Source organism: Vipera berus (genome assembly GCF_964194415.1).
Source record: "Vipera berus genome assembly, chromosome: 14".
NCBI classification, from domain to species: domain Eukaryota; kingdom Metazoa; phylum Chordata; class Lepidosauria; order Squamata; family Viperidae; genus Vipera; species Vipera berus.
The window spans coordinates 13857520-13879699 of NC_138217.1; the positions used below are offsets into that span (position 1 = coordinate 13857520).

Consider the following 22180-nt stretch of genomic DNA (forward strand, 5'->3'; position numbering starts at 1 on the left):
GGCTTGCCTTTTTAATGCCGAAGAGGCAGCAAAGGATCTAAGGCTGGAAGCCTTTCCTAACATCTGAACTGCTTCCTCCTGAACTCCTTTTAAGTGTTCCAAATGTTTGTTTTCTCACCAAGATCTGCTTTGACTCAGGGCCATGCCTTGCCGGGCTTGGGCGGGAAGAGCCCTCGGTCTGTGGCCCGGTGCCACGGATGAGCCCCGGGTCGTCTTCTGCAGCCGGGGGCGGGGAGGGGGCTCTGCTGCTGAGCCTGGTCCTTGGCAGAAGCCGCTAAAGCCCCCAGCCTCTGGAGCCCTGGTACTGTATGATGTCGGTGGCTCTTACCTGTTTTGTCTTAGCCTCAAGTTCCAAATCAGTCCAGGGAAAGAAGGAACCATGGTTTTCACCACCGGGCAGGAACCTCACATCTACAAAGCCAAAAATGGACAGCTGACTGTTGTAAGTCTCTGGAGTGCAAAAATCCAGGGTGTTTTGGTGCATCCAGCCAAGCGTGAATATCATTTCCCTCCCTGACCAATCGTGGTGTGTTTTTTTTTCTCAAAGAGGAAAGGAGGTTCTGCAGAGGCAATCTACCTCTCTTAATTCATTTAGCTAATGCAGTTTGCTTTTTTTTTAAAAAAAAAAGAAGAAAATGTCTTTAAAAAAAACCAGCAGCCCCCATTTCTTCTTGTGTGTTTCTTTGGCTGCAGGAGCCTTGTGGCTGGCTACAGGTGGCCAAAGCGTAAAGAAGCTATCTAGAAATAACTCTTTTATGTTTAAACCGCAAAGGTGTCAACCAAGATAAAGTCCTGATGGGGAAAATCAACATCGAGGGAGGGCCATCCGTTACTCTGTCTGCTTGAAAAGTCCCTGAAATCGCCACCACCTCTGGGGAGAGTCAGTGCAAGTCTTCATAAACCTGCTCAGATGCCATCAGACTGTTGGAGTTGAGGTTATTTGCCTCTTTTTTTAAAAGCACAAAGTTTGCCCATTAATCCTAGACCCTGTGACAGCCTCAGTGAGCCTCTTCCAGAAGACATGCAGAGGTTTGAGTTCAACCTTCCAGTTGGCAACAATTGAGCCGTTAACTGCACCAAACAGCCCCAAGCCACGGTTTTAAAATGCAAAACTCCAGAGAAGAATCTCAGCATAAAACATGAAGGACTCCAAACACTGTTTCTAAGCAGGACTGGAAGAGGAGCAATAAGGCCGGCTGTGAAACTCTTGCCCTGGGTCTGAGTGAGAGTCTTGTCTTCATCAACCAAATTCTCTGCAAAGTTAACGGGGGCCAGCGAGCATCAGTCCCATTTGTGAAACAAAACACTGAGCTTCTTCCCTCTGGGACAAGCAAAGAAGTCCCGGAAGGCACTTCTGTTCCTGGAGTTATGACCCCACATTATTCTCTGTATTAGCAACCTGTGATGTATTTATGAGAAATTAAAAAGGTGAAAGGAAAATTAACTTTCACTGGCCTGCCCTCTCCCTGTCTCCTAGCCACCTCAGCCAGTCCACTTTCTAAGATGGGTTCCCTCCCCCCATTTCTCAATGGCACTCGAAGGGCTGAAGGGGGTCTTCAGAATCAGTCACCACACACAGACCTCCTTGGGGGGAAATGCGTGGCAAGCTTGATCCTTGAAGTATCATTCGCAGAGGAGGGCGGGGGGGGGAACCATGCAGAAGCATCCCAGCAGCCCAGGCTGTGCAACAAGGCGGAGGACAGGGGGAAAAAAACCCACTTTGGAGAAGGGGGCTTCTGGTTTCCACTAGCAAGCAGTAATGCTGCGTTCTCTCCCACCACGATCTTTGCAGTTTCTCTTCGGGCACTTGTATCCATGCTGGCTCCTCAGTCACCAGCATAGCTGGGTATGTTAGTGACTCAACAGGACGTGTGAACCGTCCTTAGATTGGAGCCGGCTGCTGGTCTTTCTTCTGCCCAAGAAATTGAGGGTCTACTTCAGTTCTGTGGCTCATTTCCCTTTCTGGTGGGCATTTGCTTCCTGCTAAAACTCTGATTTTGCTCCCTGACCTGTTTCAAAAACGGTGTCGGAAAGACGGTCTAAAATGAGGACACTAAGAGAAGCTGGAAATAGGAAACATGTCTAATTTATTTCCCGTATTTAAAATCTGTGTCAAATGCGAAACACTTACACAAACAAAAGAAATCACGTCAACAGAGAAGAGGAAGTGACTTTGCACAGACCCGATTCCTGCACGGCTCCTTTAAGAAGGCTCGGAGAAGGCAAGGCTTGACTGGGGGGGGGGGTGTTTTTCAACCGGTTTCTTCACAAGACCCAAGGCTGCCTTGAGGCCAGAAAGCAAAGGCACTGCTGGGGAGGGCAACCTTTTCCTTTGGCCAAAATTGCTTTTGGAATTAGGATTGCACAAGGACAGTCTAGAACAGAGGCGGGCATTCCTGTCCACTCTGATCCTTCGCTGGTCAAGAGTGGTTAAAATCTGATCTAATGCAAATGCCTCACCGACAGGCTAAAGAGATGAAAGCTTGCAGCTGCTCTTTCTTGGGTTGGGGTCCTGGTCATCCCACCCCAAAAACATTTCCTCACCCGTCCCCTTGTTTCATGGCTCAGCAGGCAGGCAGTTCCTTTTCTGGGAGCTGATGGTCCTCCCTGCCCGCCTGGACCAAAAGCCCCTCCCTCGCCCAGAAAGAGGAAACCAAGGACACCCCCACCCCTTCCTCTGGGCCGGCTTCCCTTCACTGGGGTTTTGAGAGGGCTGGCTAAAACACCCAGAGAGACATTTTCCAATTCCACAGATCACAAACAAATACAACTTTGGAAAGTAAATACCCCAGGAAGGGCCATAACAGGCAGCAAAGGATCCACTGAACGACCTAACGTGATGCCACCATTTTGGTTTGCAGCATCTTTCAACAGTTGCTTTTTGGCTACTCTGGTTTAGCTCCCTAAACTCTGAAATGCACAAAATAAACACTCTTTCCTAAACGGAAACAGGAATAAGCCAATTCTGGACTTTGGTCTGCAGCCTTGGACGCTTTGCAGAACATGTTAACTCGGCCGATCTCCAGTCGCAGCTTAATCTTTGGTTTTTCTGCTACTCACACTCCAAATTTATTTCTGCTGTGAAATGAAGGCTTGGAGAGATGCAATAGACATCGATTAAAGAATGAACAAAGGCCTTCCTTCTCATCCCACCTGGTGCAGCAAGATGGAGTGTGTAGATTCCAGCTGGCCAGGCGCTTTCTCACCTACACAGGGGCTTCGGGGGTGGAGCTGAGGGGTCTCTGGGTGGGAGGCTGAGGTTGGCATACTGCATGGAAGCCCTGGGCAGAAATGGCCGCCTGTTCTCCCTCCTTAGGCACCTTTTCCAATCCAAGCTGCTTTAGTGCCTCTTCTGAACCTCAAGGGGCCAAGGGAAGATGCCTAAGGAGTCTGACTGCTGGGGCACCATCTTCCCAGGGCCTCATCTGCAAAATGGCTCATAATTTAGACGGTACAGCCAGGGAGAGGCTGCTGGTCCCAGAATATTTGCCTCTGAATGAAGGAGACCGAATCACATGTGGACACGGCCAGAAGAGCGTTGCTTGGCAAATTTAGCCTTTGGTCTTGGATCAGAAGGTGGGACTTGTGAATGCGGAGGGGGCAATGAGGAAGAAGGCCACAGGCGCGCTTTGCAGCATCTACTGAAGGCAAGATGGGGAACCGCCACCCTTGGGGAAAAGTGAAGAAAACAGGACGTTCCTGCATGGTCCTACCACTGTTTTTCCTCCTGTAATAGGAGATGGAAGGCCTCCCTTCTTCCCATCCCCTGCTTGGGTGGCAAAGGGGTTCAGCCACAGCTTTTCTCCCTGGGAACGAGGACTCCTCCGGACTTCCAAGAAGTCTCCCCTGAAGGAGCCCCCTCCACCCAGAGGCTGGAGCAGTTTTCTCCAAGCTCAGGACAGGAATTCAGAAGTGCCGCAAAGCCCAGACCTGCACCCCGGACAATCTATTTGGGTACAATGGGCTGCATCATCGAATACCAAAAATACTCTCGGTAGAAAAGGACAGTCCTGTCAGCGAGCCAGAGGCCGGCCGAGTCGGAGGAAAGGGGCCGGCCCACTGCAGCCGCAGCTCACTGGTGCAAGTGAGTGCGGTCATCGGGGCGCTTGATGTGGATCCGGCGCACCCTCTCGATGCGCTCACGCTCCTCGTCCTCCTCCAGGTGGTGGGAGCGCCCGGCTGCCCCCCCGGTGGCCTCCAGCAGCGCATTGTCAGGGCCTCGGCCGTCCTGGGCTTCGTAGAGCAGGATGTTCAAGGTCTCTTCGTAGATTCGGGCTTCTGGGAATTCAACCTGGAGATGCCAAACGGGGGGGGGGAGTGTAAGACAGAGCCCTTGCGTGAACCTTTCTGAGCGGAGGGAGGGCAGAGAGTCAGCCACTCACTTTGGTCTGCTTCTTCTCGGTGGCATACACAATTGAGGTGCAGCACACTTCTGCAATCTTGCGTCCCTGGCCGTAAAACGACCAACAGCAAATCTCATCTCCCAGCACGTCTTTGATGAAAAGGACCCTCCCGTTGAAGCGCAGAGAGAGTTTGTCAAACAGCTCGATGTTTTTCAGCATGTTGTCGTCTGAATTGCTGGTGATGGGGGTGGAGACCAGAAGGGAGAGATGGGGCAATGCTCTTAATTAGCCAGTTCCCCCCTCCCGGCTGTTTCACTCCCCTCCTTTCTGCCTAACAAGGTAACTGCCCCCTTCGCCCCCTCTCCAAACTCTCTCCTTCTTGGTAGTGAAAATACTTTACCTGGTGTAGGAATATTTGTTATTGCTTCGGTTGTAGAGCAATTTAACCGCTGGCTGCAAAAACACAGAAGACAGATACAGGCCTTTAGTTCCATGGGTCACCACTAGGTGTTGAGGGCAAGCTGGTCCCCTACAGGGGATGGTTGGAACTGCAGAGGTAAACATCTGGAGACCAGTTGCTCCTCTCCAGGTGGGCCACCATGAAGATCTGGTGGAAGGGGAAAAGCACACACACACCCACTTCGGAACCCCCCTCCCTTAATGTGAGGCCTTTTACCTTGTTGGACGTGGCTATGAGTTTCTGCTCTTCCTTGGAGGATGTGATGATGGGCACTTTGCAAAAAGGCTCATAGACATCTTTGTTCTGAGAAAAGAAGAGGACGGACTGAAAGGGCAGCAGGAGGTTCAGGCAGATGCAAGCCCTTACTTAGAGTTGGACAAGTCCTCTCTGGCCAAGCTCAGGAATCTTGACAGACTCTGCAGCTTGCAGAAGTTTCCCTTTAGAACGGTGTTTTCCAACCTTAGCAACTTTAACATGGGTGGACGTCAACTTCCAGAATTCCCCAGGAGTTGAAGTCCACCCATCTTAAAGTTGCAAAGGTTGACAGAAAGTGCAATACCAAAAGGGGGTCCAACCCACAAGGCTGCAGTTCCTCCTGCCTCCCTCCACCCCTTCCAGGTGGGAACCTCCTCCACTCCCCATCAGAGGGGTCCACGGGGGGCAGCAGAGTGGGGAAGGCCGGCCCCCGGGCACGCACGGCGGATGTACCTGAAGGGCAGCCTGGCACTCATCCACCAAGCCTTGGACCAGGTAGTACTTGGCCTCGGCCAGCAGCTCCTCAATCTCCCGCCGGCTCTCCGGGAGCGGCACGGCACCATCACGCAGGTAGTTTAAAATGGTTCCAAAATGCTTGCCACAGCGGTCTATCAGGATCCAGCCTAGGAAGAGTCAGAAAACACAGCCAAGATTGGAAGGAATGCAGAGTCTCAGCTAACCCTAATCCTATCCCTGGCTTGCCGGCTGCCGTTGTTTCACTCTGAGCTTCGTCATGTGGCTGGCAGCCTCAAAAGCAGCCAGCTCGGAAAAGGCCAGATCTCGCACAAGGGCGCAAGTTTCCATGAGCTCAACTTGTTTGTGGGCAGAGAGACAAGAATGTTTAAGGGAGGGGTGAAGATCAGAAATGTGCAAGGAGGCCGCTGGTCTGACAAATAAGGGCAATGTTGGCTGAAGAATGCAAGGGCGGTCTGAAATGAAGGGGCTTACAGCTAAAAGCTGATTAAGCTCAATTCTGCAAGCTACAAATTTTATTCCAATGGAATCAGGAGTCTTTTTTGTTTTGGAGTCAAACTATAGTAACCTTTTGATATTTGAACGTGTTCATTCTTCTTAGCTTAAAATCCTCAAATGCAAACGATTGAAAAATCTGCTGAATTGTGATTTTCTGTCCCAGTTTCCCTCATCAATTTTCAAATGATCACAACAAGTCACATTCCTTGAGATTGCACAAAAGTATGATGCACAGGGGTGTGGCCTAACTCCCTACTTTGCTTTTACGACAAAGTAAAGGGTCAAACTCCCGTCTCCTCTCGTTTCTGCTGCCCATAAGTGGGACCCCTGCCGACTTACCTGCTACGACACTCAAAAACAAAGGCAAGAAGCTGCACCTTACTCCAAGCAGAGTCTCAAAATCACATTGATTGATATGAGATGGATGGCAAATAAATTTCATAATTAAAAAAAAAATCAGAACAGTATTTGGAAGCTCTTCCTTCCGGCCATTTGTATCTGGGCGAAACTGCAGGTCAATCACAAGAACGGGGCAGGAAGTCGGCAGACCTCCCTGCCGGAAAAGCCACTGTGTGAACGGCTCCTCATCAAACAACTACATGTCAGCACACGAAGCCAAGGGCAGCACGCGTGTCGTGGGATCGGCTTGCGTGCTTCTGTCTCCTGGGGAAGCAGGGCCCACAGAAGCGTGACCTCTGAGGAGCAGTTCTGAAGCCTGGGAAGGCTGTTCCGGAGGGCGGCCAGGAGCCGCTTGACCCCCAAAGCGCCCCTGGCAGAGCTGGCCCCGGGACCCCTTCCTTCCCCCGGGGCTTCACCTTCGCTGTCCGTGAGGACCTCCATCCGGCCACTGAACATGGCCTTCAGCATGGTGTCCTGCTTGGTCAGCGTCTGCATGGTGGTGTAGTACAAGGCGCCGCCGATGTTCAGCTTCACATACTTGGAGCTGGGACTGCCGCTTTTGAAGGACGTGGTGCGGGTCGTGGCTGCTGGCACGGCGGTGCTCACCACTGTCTCTCCGGACATCTCTTCCTGAAAGAGCAGAGCCCCTTCAGGGAGGCCCAGGAGCACCCCCCCCAGCTGGACCGGGGTGCCCAGGGTGGCCCCCAGCCTAAAGCCCTAAGTGGCAGCGGACCAGGCCGGGTAAGCGCCCCCCCCCTGGTCTTTCGAAAGGGGCTGGGGAGGGCGGGGGGCTGCCCGTTGCAGGAGGGGAAGCCCCTGGGGAGCGGCAAGGGGCCCTCTGGCCTCTCTCCAGGGGGTGAAGCCCACAAGCCTTCAGGGCCCCTTTGGAGACCCCCGCCCTAGAAGAAGGGGGCAAGGCCCAGGAGCCCTCCCGGGGACCCCGCTGGGCCAAGGTGGGCTTGAGACCCAGCCAGGCCGGCCGAGGTCTCGGCTCCCCCCCCCCGCTTTCCCCCCTTCCTCTCCCAGCACCGGCCTCGCTTCGGGCCCCGCATCTCTCGACGGGCCGGCCGGCCGTTAAGCGAGTCCAGCCTTCCTCCGGGCGCGGAGGCGAGAAGTCCCCCCTTTCCCCGCCTGCCACCCCGTCCTTCCCGGCTCTCTGAAGCCGCGCCGGCCCCTGCCAGCCCCGAGGCGGAAGGAAGCGGCGCCGGCTGGGCGAGGCGGCCTCCGCGGGGAAAAGTCCCGGGAAAGCGAGCCGCCCCCGCCCCTTCCCCGCGGGGACCGACTAAATGCCCTCCGCGACCCCTCGCCGCAATCGCCCGGCGTTCCCTGGACACGGTTCGCCCCCCGAACTCCTCCCCCCCCCACCCGGGAGCCCTCCCGCCAAGTGCGGCCCGCCTTCCCCGCGGGGGGGAGACCCCCGAAAGGGAGGGGGCGAGGATCCCCCCCCTCACCATGAACAGCCCCGCGCGAGGCCCCCTCCTCCCCTCGGGCAGACGGTGACGCTCGCGGCCCCGCCCCTCCTCCTCCTCCTGCGCAGGCCGGAACTGGGTCTCGCGGGGCGCGTTTGCGGGCGGGCCGCAGCCTCCGGAGCGCTTCCGCTGCAACGGCCGGAAGTGCGCCCGGCTCTATGGTCCTGAGAGTTCCGCGGGGGGAGGCCGGGGGATGGGGGGCCGCGCCGTCGAGGGCCACGACCTGTAGCAGCCCCGCCGCGCGGCCGGAGCCCCCTCGCCCTTCGCGGGCCTGGCCGCCAGCACGCCCCCTGCCAGGTGGGACGGGGCCGCGGAGAGGCAGGGGAGGCCGAGGGGTCCTCTCGTGGGGGAGGTCTCTGCCCTGCCTCGGCACCCCCGAAGGGGCCCCGGCGCCAGCCCCCCCTCCCCCCTCCCCCGGGCCTTGTGACCCAGCGGATCCCCAGGAGACCCCTCCTCAACTGGGCTGGGGCGCTGCCCCTCCGGAGGCCTCCCCGGGACCCCCTTGCTCTGCAGGCCGATCAGGACCCCCCTTCTATCCCGTCTGATCTCCCTTTCTCTCTCCCGCCTGCCTGCCAGCCTCTCCGACTGATGCACCCGTCGATGAGCAGCGTTTGGAAACAGCCAAGAAATGTGATCTGGAGCTGCCCGGCGTGAACACGTTGCTCTCCTCAACAGCCAGAAGAAGCCGCAGTTTGGAGCGAGCGTGAACCATGTTTGTCTACGGGTGACCTCCGGGCTCTTCTGCAAAACACACCCGCCTGGGGTGAGCCCCACACCAGAGCCTCCTTTGTGCTGGAGACCGTCTGAGCGGTCTTTCTCCGACCCGTGTGCGAAGGTTCTGGTGCTCCTGCTTCAAGGCTTCTCTCCCTTGTCTCTTGTTCGCAGAGGCCAAAATGTTCAGCGCAACCCAATCGTCCAAGGCCGAGTTCCTGGACAAGGCCCGGCAGGCCCGGGAGGAGCGCCGGGAGCAGAAGGAACGTGAGCAGGCTGCGGTGCGGATCCAGGCCCTCGTCCGGAGGTTTCTGTGCCGCTGTTGGCTTCAGTGGAAAATCAGGTGTGCATAGCCACGGATACGATGAAGCTTTATCTGTGGCAGGTATCTGGGCGCATGGAAAAATTACCTGTTGCCATCCATGAAATCCTCCAGTCCCAGAACAAGAGGCCTGGGAGGTAATCTGAGTCAAGATAGAGAACCCCAGCAGTTTCCTGGATTTTTGTATCCAAATTCAACGCCTTGCCTGCTGCGCTACAGGCGCCTGTTGCTGGGACTTCATTGCTTCTTCTCCTCTTTGGCTCAGGAGCGAAGTGGATAATTTCTTTCACACCAGCGGTCCTGCCAAGAGGACGGCCCTTTCGCTGTTTAAAATCTCCCGAAAGCTGCTCTTTATTTTCAAGCTCCCTCAGGACAAAGAGGTACAGCGCCTCTGACTCTTTTGCAGACTTTTGGAATCTTGGCTGCTCTCTCGGTATTAGTTGGGAGGGGGCATCTATAGGGGGTGGATCCCTTGGTCGCCCAGTTCTGGGATGGAAGAATCCCTCGTGGTTGCCCTTGGACAAGCGAAGGAAGGAAGCAGCGTCAGAAGCTTTCCATTGATTCAATAGCCATTTAAATTTAGTTCTGGGGAGTCAGAAATAAAGGTGGATGCTGGTAGTTTGGGAAAGGCTGATGCCATCTCACCTTAAGTCCGTTTCTTGCTCTCTGCAGAGATTTGAAAAGCTGTGCCGCTGCATCCTTAGCAGCATGGAGGCAGAAAATGATCCTAAAGTAAGTAGGTTTGCTTTTCACGAGATGAGAGTGCAACTGTGCGTTTGGCTATTTATTTTCCCGAAACCAAAAGAGAAGCGAGGAACCATTTCGGTGGTGAAACCACAGCTACAGGTTTTCCCAGGACTGTTTGTGGCTTTTTTGAGACGTTTCTTTGCCTCAGTGGCTTCACAGGAGAGAAAGTTCCTCTGAATTGCAGGATTGCAGCATTTTGCCCTTTGACCTCTCAATCCAGTGAAACTTTCCCCCCCAATGGGCCAAGTTACTCTTATGGCTCTTTCATTTTGCAGGTGTGGTACGTATCCCTTGCACTCTCCAAGGAGCTGACTCTCCTATGGATCCAGCAAGTGAAGGATGTGCTGTGGATTTGCTGTGAATTTCTGAAGCTGCTCAAGGTACAGACTGGTCCAATTTCTGTGGCATGGATTTTTTAGGGGCATTTTTTCTCCTGCTCTTAGCTTTGTAGTATGTTTCCTTTTCAACTTTCTGGGGGTTCATTTTTGTAGCCAGACATCTTGCAAGATTCAAAACTGGTAAATTTGCACCTCACGATGCTGGTGACTTTTACGGACACCTCTACCTGGAAAATCCTGCAGGGAAAAGGTGCGTTTGCAGAATTCTGCCTCTAGATGCTGCTTTGTCTGCCAAAAAAAATTCCACTGCCTGGCTGCGAAGGGAAGTTGTAGCTGAGTTTTTCTCTCTGGGTCTTTCCGCAGGAGAAGCCCTGCGCCACGCCATGAATCGCATCTGTGCAAATATCATGGGGCATCTCAACCAGAAAGGGTTTTACTCCGTGCTGCAGGTTTGTGGTGTCTGGTTGCCTTTAAGTTCCTCTGCGTGAATCTCCTCACTGGGAAAAGATGGAAAGAGCTTTATGGGGATTTTTCCATCTGCTCATCTATGGTTTGCGACACCCAGCTGTGATTTATTCATTCATTCAGAGCAGGGGTCTCCAGCCAGTTGGGGAACTCTGGGAGTTGAAGTCCACAGGTCTTAAAGTTGCCGAGGTTGGAGACCCCTGCTCTTGACCCTTAAATGCTTTTCAACTTTTTTTCAGATTTTGCTGACAAACGGTTTGGCAAGGTCTCAACCTTCCTTTTCCAAAGGCACTTTAACAGCGGCTTTTTCTCTTGCACTGCGGTAAGACAACTAGCCGAAGCTACGACTCCGTCCGGGTCAAAAACCCTTTAAGGAGACCTTGGGGGCGCTCTGGACTTCTCGAAACCCTTGTGACATATTTCCCTTCCCCAGCCCGGTGGTTGCGGCTCAGTTTTCTGACAATCTCTTGCGATCCTTCTTGATCCACATCATGTCCGTGCCAGCCATCACCAGCCATCTTGCAACCCTGACACCGGAGGTAGGCGGGTCCCGTCAAGGCGAGAAGAAAAGAGGAGGTGACGTGTTTGAAGCTTCCTTCTAGAATTCCAGAATGAAAGTCTGGTTGTCCTGCATCCTCTTCAGACGTGTGGACTTCAACTCCCAAACTCCCCAGCCAGCAGAGAGTTTGGGAGATGAAGTCCACACATCTTAGAGTTGCCAAGGCTGAGAAACCCGGCCCTACAGAGTTGTTCCGGCCATCTCCTTTTTGCCGTAGGGCTCATCCTTGATCTTATCCCTGCAAATCAGGGCTGGGGGTTTTCAGGAGGTGTAAGAATGAGGGGGAAGGGAGTCAGTCGCTTGTGCAGTGCTGTAGAGAAAAGCTGACAGGAAACCTTAAGAGCGTGTTTGTTTGCCTTCCTTGGCCAGAGCCAAACAAATAGACTAAACTTTAATTCTAAAAGACCTGGAGAGCTCAGCTTGCTCTATCAACGTCTCTCCTCGGGTGAAAGTCTGCTTTCCTTTCAGCGCCTGGCAGTGATGGAATCCCAGGATCTCCTGCGCAGGTTCCTGTTGTACTTGAGCCGGGAAGAGCAATGCAGAGACGTCTGTGTGTGTCTGGAAGGGAGCCACACGCTCTGCCTTTTGGGTAAGATCCCCAGAGGACACGAGGCCAGAGTTTGCACCGGGCCCTGCAGAGTAGGAATTCCGGAGGCCAGGTTGCCCTCAAAAGAATTTCCTCCCTCTATCTATACGTCAGGTAGCATCTGGGCACAAGCATCATTCTTCACCGCCATATTTGTGATCCTCGGTCACGCACGACTTCTCCCAGCGGTTGCAGGCGACAGGCGTTGGGGGCCGGGGTGGGGATTGGGGCTGCTCTGAAGGCTCAGCTGCGGCTTTTCCCCAGGCAACCTCGTCTACTTGGGGTCGCTGAATGAGAAGGTGCTGCAGGAGGAGACCCCCCACTTTGTGAGCGTCCTGACGCAGACGCTGTGCTACTGCCAGAGGTACGTCTCGCAGAAGAAGTCGAACCTCACCCATTGGCACCCGGTCCTTGGCTGGTTCTCCCAGACGGTGGATTATGGGTAAGCACCCCTGGCGCAGCCTTGCTCATGGGAACCTGCTCTCTTGGGGTCCCTCCTTGCTTCCAAGTTTGCCCCTCTGGGCGCCCAGCCGCGGCCACTGCCTTGCTCCTCCTCGCCTCTCTCCACCCAGCCTGAACGAGTCGATGCCTTTGCTCACCAAGCAGCTTCAGCACCTTTGGGGGGCCCACATGATCCGGATCCTCTTCAGCGACGTGCTCAGCAAAAAGCTGCTGGAGAGCCAAGAAGCTGCTCGCCAGCCCCCGCCAGCCCACTCCCCACAGAGCAGCCTGCCCGTGAAGAGTGAGTAGTGACACGCCCCCCCCCCCATTCCCCAGGGCTCCCCGGGTGGTTCCTGCGTCAGTGGTTCCCAAACTCTGCAAGCTGAAGAATGCTCCAGTCGGTATTTGTGGACTTCAGTTCCCAGATTTCCCCAGCTGACGAATTCTGGGAGTTGAAGTCCACCCATCTGAAAGTGACCGCAGGTGAGCTACCTCTGAACTCGGACATGGAGCAGCTTCCCTCGGGGTTGACTCCATCTCCCTTGCGTCTCCGTCTCCCGCCAGGTCTCTTCAGACGCGCCTTCCAGAAATCCACCTCCGTTCGCAACATCCTGAAGCCCATCGGCGGCAAGAGGGTGGACTCGGCGGAGGTGCAGAAAGTGTGCAGCATCTGCGTCCTGTACCAGATGGCCCTGACCACGCTGACGCAGATCCGGCTGCAGATCCTCACAGGTTGCTATTTGGGGGGAGGAGAGGGGGCTGCTGGGGGGGGTCACTGTCCGTTGGGTTATGCGGAGAAGCAAAAGTGGCTGAAAACCTCCTCCCCCCTCTCCTGGTCCCGCTGCTCGGCCCCCTTCCAGGCCTCACTTACCTGGACGACCTCCTGCCCAAGCTCTGGGCCCTCATCTGTGAGCTGGGCCCCCAGGGGGGCCTGAAGGTCTTCCTGGAGTGCCTGAACAACCACACGGAGGAGTCCAGGCGGCTGCTGGCGATGCTGACGCTCTTCTGCGACTGCTCGCGCCATCTGATCACGTACGCTGGGGGGAAGAGGGGCCCGGAGGGGGGCTGGCCTCCCCCTGGGCGGATAAAAATGCAGCCTTTCCCCCTCCCCCTCTCACCCCCACCCCCCAGGATACTGGACGACATTGAAGTCTACGAAGAGCAGATCTCCTTCAAGCTGGAAGAGCTGGTCACCATCTCCTCTTTCCTGAACTCCTTTGTCTTTAAGATGATCTGGGATGGGATTTTGGGTGAGTCCCCTGGGGGGGCAGCGGCCCTCTCCCCCCTCCTGCTTTACGGGGAGACGGGCACGGGGGGAGCCTTCTCTCTGAGGCTGGCTTTCTCTTGGCCGCAGAGAACGCGAAGGGGGAGACCCTGGAGCTCTTCCACTCGGTCCACAGCTGGCTGATGGTCCTCTACGAGAGAGACTGCCGGCGGCGTTTTGCTCCGGAAGAGCACTGGCTGCGCAAGTAAGAGCTGCTCGCTCGCTGGGTTCCTTCCTTGTCTGGCCTGGGCTGGTGCTTTGCTTGCCCACCAGTCAGTTGCTGAAGCTCAGTCCCGTCTCTGCAGCTCCTGCTGATTTTTCTGTGCGGTGTGTGTGTGTGTGTGTGTGTGTGTGTTGTTTAGGGACCTCAAGCCCAACTTGCTGTTCCAGGAGCTCGACAAAGATCGGAAGCGAGCCCAGCTGGTCCTGCAGTACATCCCTCACGTCGTCCCCCACAAAAACGTGAGTGGAAGCTGGGTGGGCCTGGCGGGGGGGGGGTGGAGGGCGAGGAGCTGCAGGAGGTGACAGGCCAGGGCTGACCAGTGGGAAGGCCAGACCCTGAAGCAGACTCGGGTCCAGTAGCAGTGAGACCCCAGGCGGGAAGCCCCGCCAGCGCCTCCCCCGCGGCCCTTGGGACGGCTCTGCTCACGGGCTCAACCCGCTTCTTTCACGTCTAGCGGGTTCTTCTCTTCCGGAATATGGTCACCAAGGAGAAAGAGCAGCTGGGCTTGGTGGAGAGCAGCTCTGCGTCGCCTCACGTCACCCACATCACGATCCGTCGGTCCCGCATGCTGGAGGTGAGAGCGGAGCTGGCGGCCCTGGAGCGCTTCAAGGCGGAGGCGTCTTCCTTCGCCTCCTGATCCCGGGGACCCTCTTGCCTCCCCAGGACGGCTACGAGCAGCTGCGCCAGCTCTCCCAGAACGCCATGAAGGGCGTCATCCGGGTGAAGTTTGTGAACGACCTGGGCATGGACGAAGCGGGCATCGACCAGGACGGCGTCTTCAAGGAGTTCTTGGAGGAGATCATCAAGAAGGTCTTTGACCCAGCGCTCAACCTCTTCAAGGTATCCGCTCCGGGGCTGGGATTTGGGGACGGCCCAGGGGCACCCTAGCCTCGGCTTCTCAGCTCCCCCTCTTTTCCGGCACAGACCACCAGCGGGGACGAGAGGCTGTACCCGTCCCCCACTGCTTACATCCACGAGAACTTCCTGCAGCTCTTTGAGTTTGTCGGGAAGATGCTTGGAAAAGCTGTTTATGAGGTAGGCCAAGCTTCACAACCGGTGGGTCTTTCCGGATCACAGCTGCGGCACTGCTCACCCAGACCAGTGGGGGAAGGTGAGGCCAGGGAAGAAGGGCACGCGGGCGGCCTTGGGGGGCGGGGGGAACGCTGGTGGCTCTGCAGTTCTCCTCCCTCCCATCTACCAGGGAAGGGTCCCTGGGGCTCTCTGCGCTTGCTCGCTTCCTCGCAGGTGTTTCATTGCCCAGACTAGGAAACGCTGTCGGTGCTGGCGATGAGGCAGCTGGTTGGGCAATTTCTCCTTTCAGCCCTGAGCTACAAATGTTCTCCTCTGTTGGCCTCTTCCAGGGCATCGTGGTGGACGTTCCCTTTGCCTCTTTCTTCCTGAGCCAGTTGCTGGGCCATCATCACAGCGTCTTTTACAGCTCAGTGGACGAGCTTCCCTCCTTGGATTCCGAGTTCTATAAGAACCTGACCTCCATCAAGGTCCGCTCCCAATTCACCTGGCTGCCTTGCATCCCGTGGCGGCTTCTGCGGGAATGGGAGAGGCTGCAGAGGGCAGGGAACAGCTGTCCCTCGTCACAGGTGACGGGGTGCCGCAAGGGGCGCACAGGAGGTGTTCAGCTGTGCTGGGGGTTCTGCAAGCAGCAGGATTTGCCTCTCTCTGGACTCGGCAGGATTTTTTGAGACTAAACCTGCCTGCGTGCTGGGCAAGTCCTGGTTAGGCATTTTCCTGCACTCCTTAGCAACGCAGCTGCTTTCTCGTCCTTTTGCAGCGCTACGAAGGAGACACCAGCGACTTGGGCCTAACCCTCTCCTACGATGAAGATGTGATGGGCCAGGTAGGCTCAGGGGCCCCTCGAGAGGCACCTGCTCGTTAAAGGTTATCGGCTGCTTTCTTGTCCCGTCCCCATTTCTGCAGTCAGGGCTAACTTCTTTCTCCTCCTCCTCCTCCAATTTTTGCTTTTCCAGCTTGTGTGCCACGAACTCGTTCCAGGAGGAAAGACCATCCCCGTGACCAACGAGAACAAGTGAGCCTGACTTTGCTTGCCCTCACAGCCCAGCGTGATCCGGCAGCTGCCTTAGCTGCAAAGCGCCCCTTTGCTTCTTCTGACCTTCACCCCCAAAGGCCTGCCGCGCAAAGGGCTTCAGAAACGCCTCTCTGGGGGGAGGGGATGTGAGGCCGGAGCCCAGGGCTCAGCTTTGCTTCCCCCCCCTCGTTGGCTTCCTCCCTCTGGCCAGGATCAGCTACATCCACCTGATGGCCCACTTCCGCATGCACACCCAGATCAAGAACCAGACGGCCGCTTTCATCAGCGGGTTCCGGTCCATAATCAAGCCCGAGTGGATCCGTGTCTTCTCCGCACCCGAGTTGCAGCGGCTGATATCTGGCGACAATGCCGAGATCGACCTTGAGGACTTGAAGTAAGGCAGGGGCCGGGCTGGGCCTGCCATCCGAGTCCGGTCTGCCCTGGGTCACCCTGTAATGAGACTCAGGCGTGCCCGAGCGAGGATTCGGCGCCTGAGAGGTGGGGCTTTGCAAGAGAAAGTTCAGGGGAGGGGCAGCCCAAGGAGGCTCCTTTCACTAGGGAGGGGAAAGAGTTAAGAAGCTGCCGTTCTTGGGGCCTGCCTGGTCTTGGGAGGCAGGCCAGGAGCAGGTCTGGGAGGCGCTGGGCCGTGTCCAGTTCCAGCAGGAGAGGGAACTGCAGAAGGGGTCTCTGGCCCTTTTGGGGGGCGGGGACAGAAAGCCGGGGATTCTGCCCCACCTGACCTGCTTGTCTTCCAGGAAACACACCGTCTACTACGGGGGCTTCCACGGCAGCCACAGGGTCATCCTCTGGCTCTGGGACGTCCTTGCCAACGATTTCAGCCCCGAGGAAAGAGCCATGTTCCTCAAGGTAAAGGCCGCCGTGCTGCCCAGCCAGTGTCTGCCTGCACCGGTGCAGCGAGCAGGAAGAACTCTGGTCCCGGCTGCCTCGCTGCAAGAAAGGCCGAGGGAGCTCAGACTAAGAGCTGCAGTCTCACCCCTGGGGGGAATCTGTGGAGCGGCCCTCCTCTCCAGCCACAGTGCTGTGCCCCACCTCCAGGGGCCCTTTGGCGAAGCCCCTTCGGCTCACGGGGGCAACTGCCTGCCCTTAGGCACCCCTTCATCGCTCTGTTGTCTCTCAGTTTGTTACCAGTTGCTCCCGGCCGCCACTCCTGGGCTTCGTCTACCTCAAGCCCCCCTTCTCTATCCGGTGTGTGGAAGTGTCGGACGACCAGGTGTGTGTGGCTGGTGGCAGGGCAGGGACGGGGCCTCCTGAGCCCGGGCTGGCATTCCTGGGCAAAGTGCAGCAAGCTGGTGTTCTGTGGGGCAGATCCAGAGCCCTTGGGGGGCTGCCTGGCCCTGGGGGGGAGAGAGGGGAGGGCTGCCGGCATTCTTGGGATGTCACCGAGGAAGGAAGGAAGGGAAGGGGAGCCTGGCTGGCCTGCCACGCCGCACTCTGCTTGTGGGACTGGGGTTCAGCGTCTTTAGCTGCCAAGGTCCCCCCTTCTGCCCCTCTCAGGACACGGGGGACACCCTGGGCAGTGTTCTGCGGGGCTTCTTCACCATCCGGAAGAAGGAGCCGGGGGGGCGCCTGCCCACCTCCTCCACCTGCTTCAACCTCCTGAAGCTGCCCAACTACAGCAAGAAGAGCGTCCTGAGGGAGAAGCTGCGCTACGCCATCAGCATGAACACGGGCTTTGAGCTCTCCTAGCGGCCCTGGCGGGAGAGCAGGCCCGGAACCCGTTGGCCAGACGAGCAGCGCCTTCCCGGAGCCGTGGGAACTCCCGGGCCGTGCCCAGGTAGAAAAGGAGACGCCTCCAGTGTTGCTTAGCTCCTCCGAGACCGCAGCTGGCCTGCCATTAAACGTAGCCTTGCCTGCAAACCTTGTGCAGTTACCCGTTGCGGGCAGGGGGTCGCTGGAGGTTGTGCCGCACGGAGGGCTGGGCAGGAGGGCCATCCAGACTGCTGCGGGGGCTGGGCGGCCGTTCCTGCCATCTTGCTCTCTTCCCCTGCCTTGCCCTGGTCAAACTTCCCAACTGCCCTGGTCAGGCTCTTGTAAGAAGCCGCTTGGGCCGGGTTCTGTCCGTGGCATCCGAGGCCCGGCTTGCTCAGTGGAGAGATTTGAGTGGATCTGTTCTTCGCTGATCATGCAAGGCCGGTTTTACCTCTTGACCCGAAAGTGGGAGTCCTTCCTTGTTCAGCCCAGTTTTGTTACCTTGAACTGCTGGCCAAACTAGTTTGGCCTTGAATCAACTTTTCTCCAAAGGCCCCCAGGGCCCCCCCAGCAAGGAACAGGTAACCGTTTCCCGTTCTCCCCGTGCAGCCTCTCTGGTCGCGGGACTGGAATCCACCGGTCAGCCGTCGGTGACCAAGAACACAGGGCAGGCTGCCTCCCTTATGAACCCAGAGAGACCGCTCGGGTGCCAAGAGGGCCCTGTGGGAAGGCCTGGCCCAGAAGGCGCTCAGGTGCACTCCGGCTGAGGGGGAGGGGGCAATCAGTGGGTCCCTCTGACCCTTTAAGCCCCAAGGACTGGCAGAGGTGAGGGGGAATCCGTTGGGCAGAGCAGGGCGGTCCTGCTTCAGCTCTCTCAGGGACTTTGTTCTTCTGAAATTCAGTGTGGCTGCTTGTTAAAGGAAACACTAATTGCATGTGGTTGCAGATGGGTGTAGACCAGGGGGCTCCAAAGTTGGCAACGTTTAAGACTTGTGCAACTCCCAGAATTCTCCAGCATAGCATAGCTGGCAGGGAACTCTGGGAGTTGGAAGTCCACAAGTCTTAAACATTGCCAATCTTGGGAGAGCCCCAGTCTAGACTGAAGCAGCTGTTTGCACCAGCTCTTTGTCGCTCTGGGGCAGGTGGTCCCGTCGTCCTTTTGAAGTCTCTCACACGCCACAGAATGACCTTGGAGCTTGTGGCGGCTCTGCTGCCTGTGGATCTGGTTCCACCGGTCTTCCCGGGAGGGCGTGTGCGTGTGTGTATGTACAAATGAATATTTTGAACAAACACAACAAGCTGATCAAGAAAGGCTACCCAGTATTTTTCCTGCCTTTTGAAATAAATTGGATGAATCTGTCCATAGGAAAACATCTTTCACTCCCAGTCCAGCTATATATTGAGTGGGCCATTTCCCACAGGGGTCTGCAGCTCAGCATGTCCAGGACCTAATTACGGCCCTGCTCCCAGGTAGCTACACTGCTTGTGTGAGTGGTTATTTTAGAAAGACGTATCATAAATCTCAAGTGTGTCACCCTTTTGCACAAATATTGTGAAATATGAAGAAGAGTTGGTTTGTAACAAACTAAAACAGTGCAAGATATTTTGGGGATGTTATTTTATTAAGTCCAGTTTTTTTAAATTTCAGAACATTGCTACTGCCTTGAAACACCTCCCCCCTCCCCCAAAAAAATTAAGGGCTGGGCCCAGACAGGTTCATAAGTAAGGAGCTGTTCTGGATGCTGGCTCACCTCGTTTCCCTCCTGATTTTCCGTTAGGGATTGTGGGGTGTTGACCTGGGGCCGCTGCTGCAGGCCCCCCAGAGAGCTGTTTCAAATTGCCCTCTTGGAGGGGGGGGTGCGGCCTCTCCACTTCTGGTGCCTTCCTGCTCACGGATGCCGGAGTGGCCAGTCCCAAGAAGCCTGGCAGCAGCTGCACGTTGCTTCTCACAGCCTTCAGGGCGCAAATGGGGGCTTTCTACCGCAGAGACCCCCATGGATTGTCTGGGTGTTTGTGTCACCTGGAGGTCCTTCAGCAGGAGCCTCGGAGGCAGTCGGCTTTCTTCTCTCCCCAGCACCGCCCTGCATGCGTGTTTTCCGAGGAGAGACTTTTGGCATTGGAAATCAATAAATTATTTTGTTCTTTTATCGCTTAGTATTCTTTTAGTTACAGCACATTCTTCAGACTGGAAATTCAGGAATACAGGAAATAAAGTTGAAAAATTGGTTGAATGCGGTCGCTTTTCTTTTTTCAAAATGCACGACTGGCAGGAAACGGAAGCCACGTGCCGGTGAAAGAGCTTAGTGCCAGGCTCAATTCTGGCACGTTTGCCGATGGCGTCCCTCTCTCAAAAGTTGTGCTTCTCAAGACTGTTGACAGGATGTGTCGGTGGACTTGGCTGAGGGAAGAAATCCAGACCCTCCCCTCATTTTGATGGAAGGAAACTGGCAGGCAGGGCCATGCTGCTGGAGCCAGCGGGACGGAACTAAACCGCCTGCCTCAGTTCACTTCAGTGTTCCAAGAAGCAGCAAAGGCATCTTCAGGCTTCACAGTTGCTCTGAATTCACGTACGCAAGCTGGACTCCCAAAAACGTGGTCAGAAACCTGAATTTCTGTGGGTTTCTGTTGGCATTTCAGGTGGAGATCTGAGCACTTCAAATTTCCAGCGTTTTACACTTCATCTTGTCTTGTTAGTTCAAAAGTTGTACACCTCGTGCATGGGTGAGTTTAGTCTTGGGGCTCCGTCCGTCTGTAGATTTTCTCCTTCTTCCCTTCCTGCTTTGCAGAGAAACGGGCCAAGATGAACAGATAGTCGCTCAGCCTGGATACAGGGAAGAAAAGAATCACCCTCCGTCTGTGGGCGGCAGGCCTCGTTTGCCTCTTTAAACACCCAGATCCAAGTTACCTGTTTAAATACTTGGCCACGTTTGCATCCGCTTCTCCCGCTTTCACCAAAGGAACGACGCTGAAGGCATAAGGAGACAAAGGCCCAAACGTCAAGATAACACAAAACTTTAGTGGCCGTCCAGACCAGGAATCACTGCCACAATTCTTTGCCTGCCTTGCCTCAAACACAGATGTCTTAATTTGTGAGTTTTGCTTGGACAGTGACAATTTAGGTGATGGCTTCCTTTCTCTCTCCCATGGCTGTGTTAATTCTAAACCCACAAATCCACCCGGGGTCTCCTGAAGCGCTTTTCAGATGCTTCGCACGTGCCTTCCCTCTAAAACCTGCCTCCAGGGTCTTGCCGACAGAACAGACCCGTCCCTTACCGCCTCTCGGCTCTGCGACACACAGCTCGGGAGAGATGGAGTGCAGCGCTGCTTTTTCCACCAGACTGAAATGATACAAGCACAAGATGCACAAAAGTCAATTTGCTTTTAGTGACTCACTAAGGAAGACCCTTGTGGCTGCCTTTCCTTTTTTTTTTTTTTAAATGTAGGATGCAAAGGCATGGTGATCCTGGCAGGGAAAAACTCTTAAGGGTTTCTAGAGGCCTAAGTGCAGTGATTATATCCTGACTCCAGGGCGGAAGGCATGGAAAAGCACACAAGGATCTTACCGGTAAAATGAAGGACGTGAGCGGCGGAAGCTGATCTGAGTATTTGTCTATCCAGCTTTCCAACTCCAGCACAGGTCTCTCACCGAAGGATGTTCGCTCTGAAGAGGAGGAGGAGGAGACCAGTCACACTAGACGGGCCTGGAGGAAAGCCACTGGCTGAAGGCCTTGGCAAAGCCTCAAGTCCCTTAGAATGTGTCCAGCTTCGTAGAGTCCTACTTACTTATGTGGGACTCCCTGGCTGAAGAGATGGGCGTTGCCACATTAGAGCCGGCATCTTGCAGCATACACTGGACCTAAGAGGGGAAGTCAAGACAACACATCTGGAGCAAAGAGATGTGGCATCACCTGGAAGGCAGTCGGGCCTCCGTTTTAATCCGGTTATGCGCCTCTCAGAATAAGAGAGGAGTAACAGTTTGGCCCAGATAGAAAGGATGATTTCTAAGGGGTTTTACACGGCCAACTAGAGCAGAGCCAATTTATTTCTCACCTTGTGAAGTTCTTCCACAAACGCGTGGCCCCTTTCGCTGCCAAATTCAGCACTTAAGCTGCAGCAAAAATAAAAATGGACTTCTTTTACCTTTAGTAATACGCAAGAACTATTAAGCCAGTCTGAAATCTATGGAACTGTTCACGTTAAAAAAAAAAAGCCAAGAATACTCGATGGGAGTAGGAGGAGGCAACGCCCTTATCTGAAATATTTTGGCATAAAGCCTCAAGTCAACTTTGCAATTACCCTATAGCCGAACTCAGTTCATCCAGGGTTCCCAAAGCATCAAAGACCCGATCGTCCTTGGCTCTCCTCTCTCCGGTGAAGGTGCTCGAGAAGCCTTGAAATCCAACAGAAAACGGGGCGTCGGCCGAGGAAGGGAGGCCCCCCAGGCTTACTAAGCCCCCCCCGGGGGGGCTGCTGCTTAATTACTGCGCAGTCGCGGGTTTGGGGGCGGGGGGGCTACCTTTGTCTCCCGTCCTGGTGTAGATCTTGGGGGCTGCGCCGCTTTTCCCGGGCTGGGGCTCCGGCCTGCAGGAGAGGCAAGAAGGCAGCGGTCTCCGGGGAGAAGGGCGGCCCGTCTCGGGGCTCCCGCGACACCCTCCCCGGCCCGGCCGCGGTGCCAGGGACCCTCCCCGCGCCTCCTCACCCGCCGCTCGGCCGGCGGCCCGGCTCCTCGCCCCCCGCGCCAGCAGAGCGCGCCCCGCCCGCCCGCCCGCCCCAGCCATGCCCGCCCAGGAGGAGCGCGGAGCGGCCCGGAGGGTTTGTCCCTTCCCGGCCGCCGTCGCAGCCGCCGCCGGCTTTTGATTGGACGCGGTGTGG

General features: G+C 55.9%; 4 protein-coding genes across 9 annotated transcripts in view; 2 read left to right on the forward strand and 2 right to left on the reverse strand.

Moving 5' to 3' along the window:
* The window catches only part of MYO1H (myosin IH), a 38109-nt gene extending 36701 nt beyond the window's left edge, over positions 1-1408 (forward strand). The window contains 2 exon segments of the mRNA XM_081339058.1: positions 343-442; positions 773-1408. Coding sequence (XP_081195184.1) covers positions 343-442; positions 773-796 — 124 coding nt within the window. The 3' untranslated portion in view covers positions 797-1408.
* Positions 1409-2070: 662 nt separating this feature from the next.
* On the reverse strand, positions 2071-7968 carry KCTD10 (potassium channel tetramerization domain containing 10). Its single transcript, XM_081338697.1, has 7 exons — positions 7881-7968; positions 6846-7059; positions 5512-5681; positions 5020-5106; positions 4744-4796; positions 4383-4578; positions 2071-4291 (listed from the first exon to the last, which is right to left on the reverse strand). Exons 1-7 carry the CDS (start codon positions 7881-7883, stop codon positions 4073-4075), a joined length of 942 nt encoding a protein of 313 aa, XP_081194823.1. The 5' UTR covers positions 7884-7968; the 3' UTR covers positions 2071-4072.
* Positions 7969-8058: 90 nt separating this feature from the next.
* On the forward strand, positions 8059-19455 carry UBE3B (ubiquitin protein ligase E3B). 6 transcript variants are annotated; one of them, XM_081338864.1, is made up of 30 exons: positions 8059-8195; positions 8475-8661; positions 8784-8952; positions 9197-9311; positions 9604-9663; positions 9954-10058; positions 10170-10266; positions 10380-10465; positions 10721-10803; positions 10915-11020; positions 11509-11629; positions 11891-12068; positions 12199-12368; positions 12632-12799; positions 12928-13099; positions 13199-13317; positions 13422-13536; positions 13694-13793; positions 14009-14128; positions 14218-14394; positions 14479-14589; positions 14916-15053; positions 15344-15409; positions 15540-15598; positions 15810-15992; positions 16354-16465; positions 16737-16829; positions 17114-17393; positions 17918-18133; positions 18675-19455. In XM_081338864.1, the coding sequence occupies exons 3-28, from the start codon at positions 8792-8794 to the stop codon at positions 17303-17305; spliced, it is 3207 nt and encodes a 1068-aa protein (XP_081194990.1). In that variant the 5' UTR covers positions 8059-8195; positions 8475-8661; positions 8784-8791; the 3' UTR covers positions 17306-17393; positions 17918-18133; positions 18675-19455. The 6 variants fall into 6 exon arrangements, with proteins under 6 accessions (XP_081194990.1, XP_081194991.1, XP_081194993.1 ...); XM_081338865.1 differs by having other exon boundaries at positions 18957-19455; XM_081338867.1 differs by having other exon boundaries at positions 19087-19455.
* A 237-nt stretch (positions 19456-19692) lies between these two features.
* Positions 19693-22086, reverse strand: MMAB (metabolism of cobalamin associated B; the record flags this gene model as incomplete). Its single annotated transcript, XM_081338837.1, has 8 exons — positions 19693-20129; positions 20214-20273; positions 20582-20646; positions 20872-20969; positions 21092-21164; positions 21359-21416; positions 21605-21698; positions 21825-22086. The coding sequence occupies 8 exons, from the start codon at positions 22084-22086 to the stop codon at positions 20036-20038; spliced, it is 804 nt and encodes a 267-aa protein (XP_081194963.1). The 3' UTR covers positions 19693-20035.
* Positions 22087-22180: the final 94 nt, after the last annotated feature.

Excerpts from the sequence above, each read along its gene's own strand:
- KCTD10 (XM_081338697.1), bottom strand. Across the intron at positions 4,797-5,019 it reads TCATAGCCACGTCCAACAAG|CCAGCGGTTAAATTGCTCTA; the intron begins GTAAAAGGCCTC and ends GTGTTTTTGCAG. Across the intron at positions 4,292-4,382 it reads CCGAGAAGAAGCAGACCAAA|GTTGAATTCCCAGAAGCCCG; the intron begins GTGAGTGGCTGA and ends TGGCATCTCCAG.
- UBE3B (XM_081338864.1), top strand. The coding sequence starts at position 8,792 with ATGTTCAGCGCAACCCAATCGTCCAAGGCCGAGTTCCTGGACAAGGCC. Across the intron at positions 9,664-9,953 it reads AGGCAGAAAATGATCCTAAA|GTGTGGTACGTATCCCTTGC; the intron begins GTAAGTAGGTTT and ends TTCATTTTGCAG. Across the intron at positions 15,993-16,353 it reads ATCGACCTTGAGGACTTGAA|GAAACACACCGTCTACTACG; the intron begins GTAAGGCAGGGG and ends CTTGTCTTCCAG.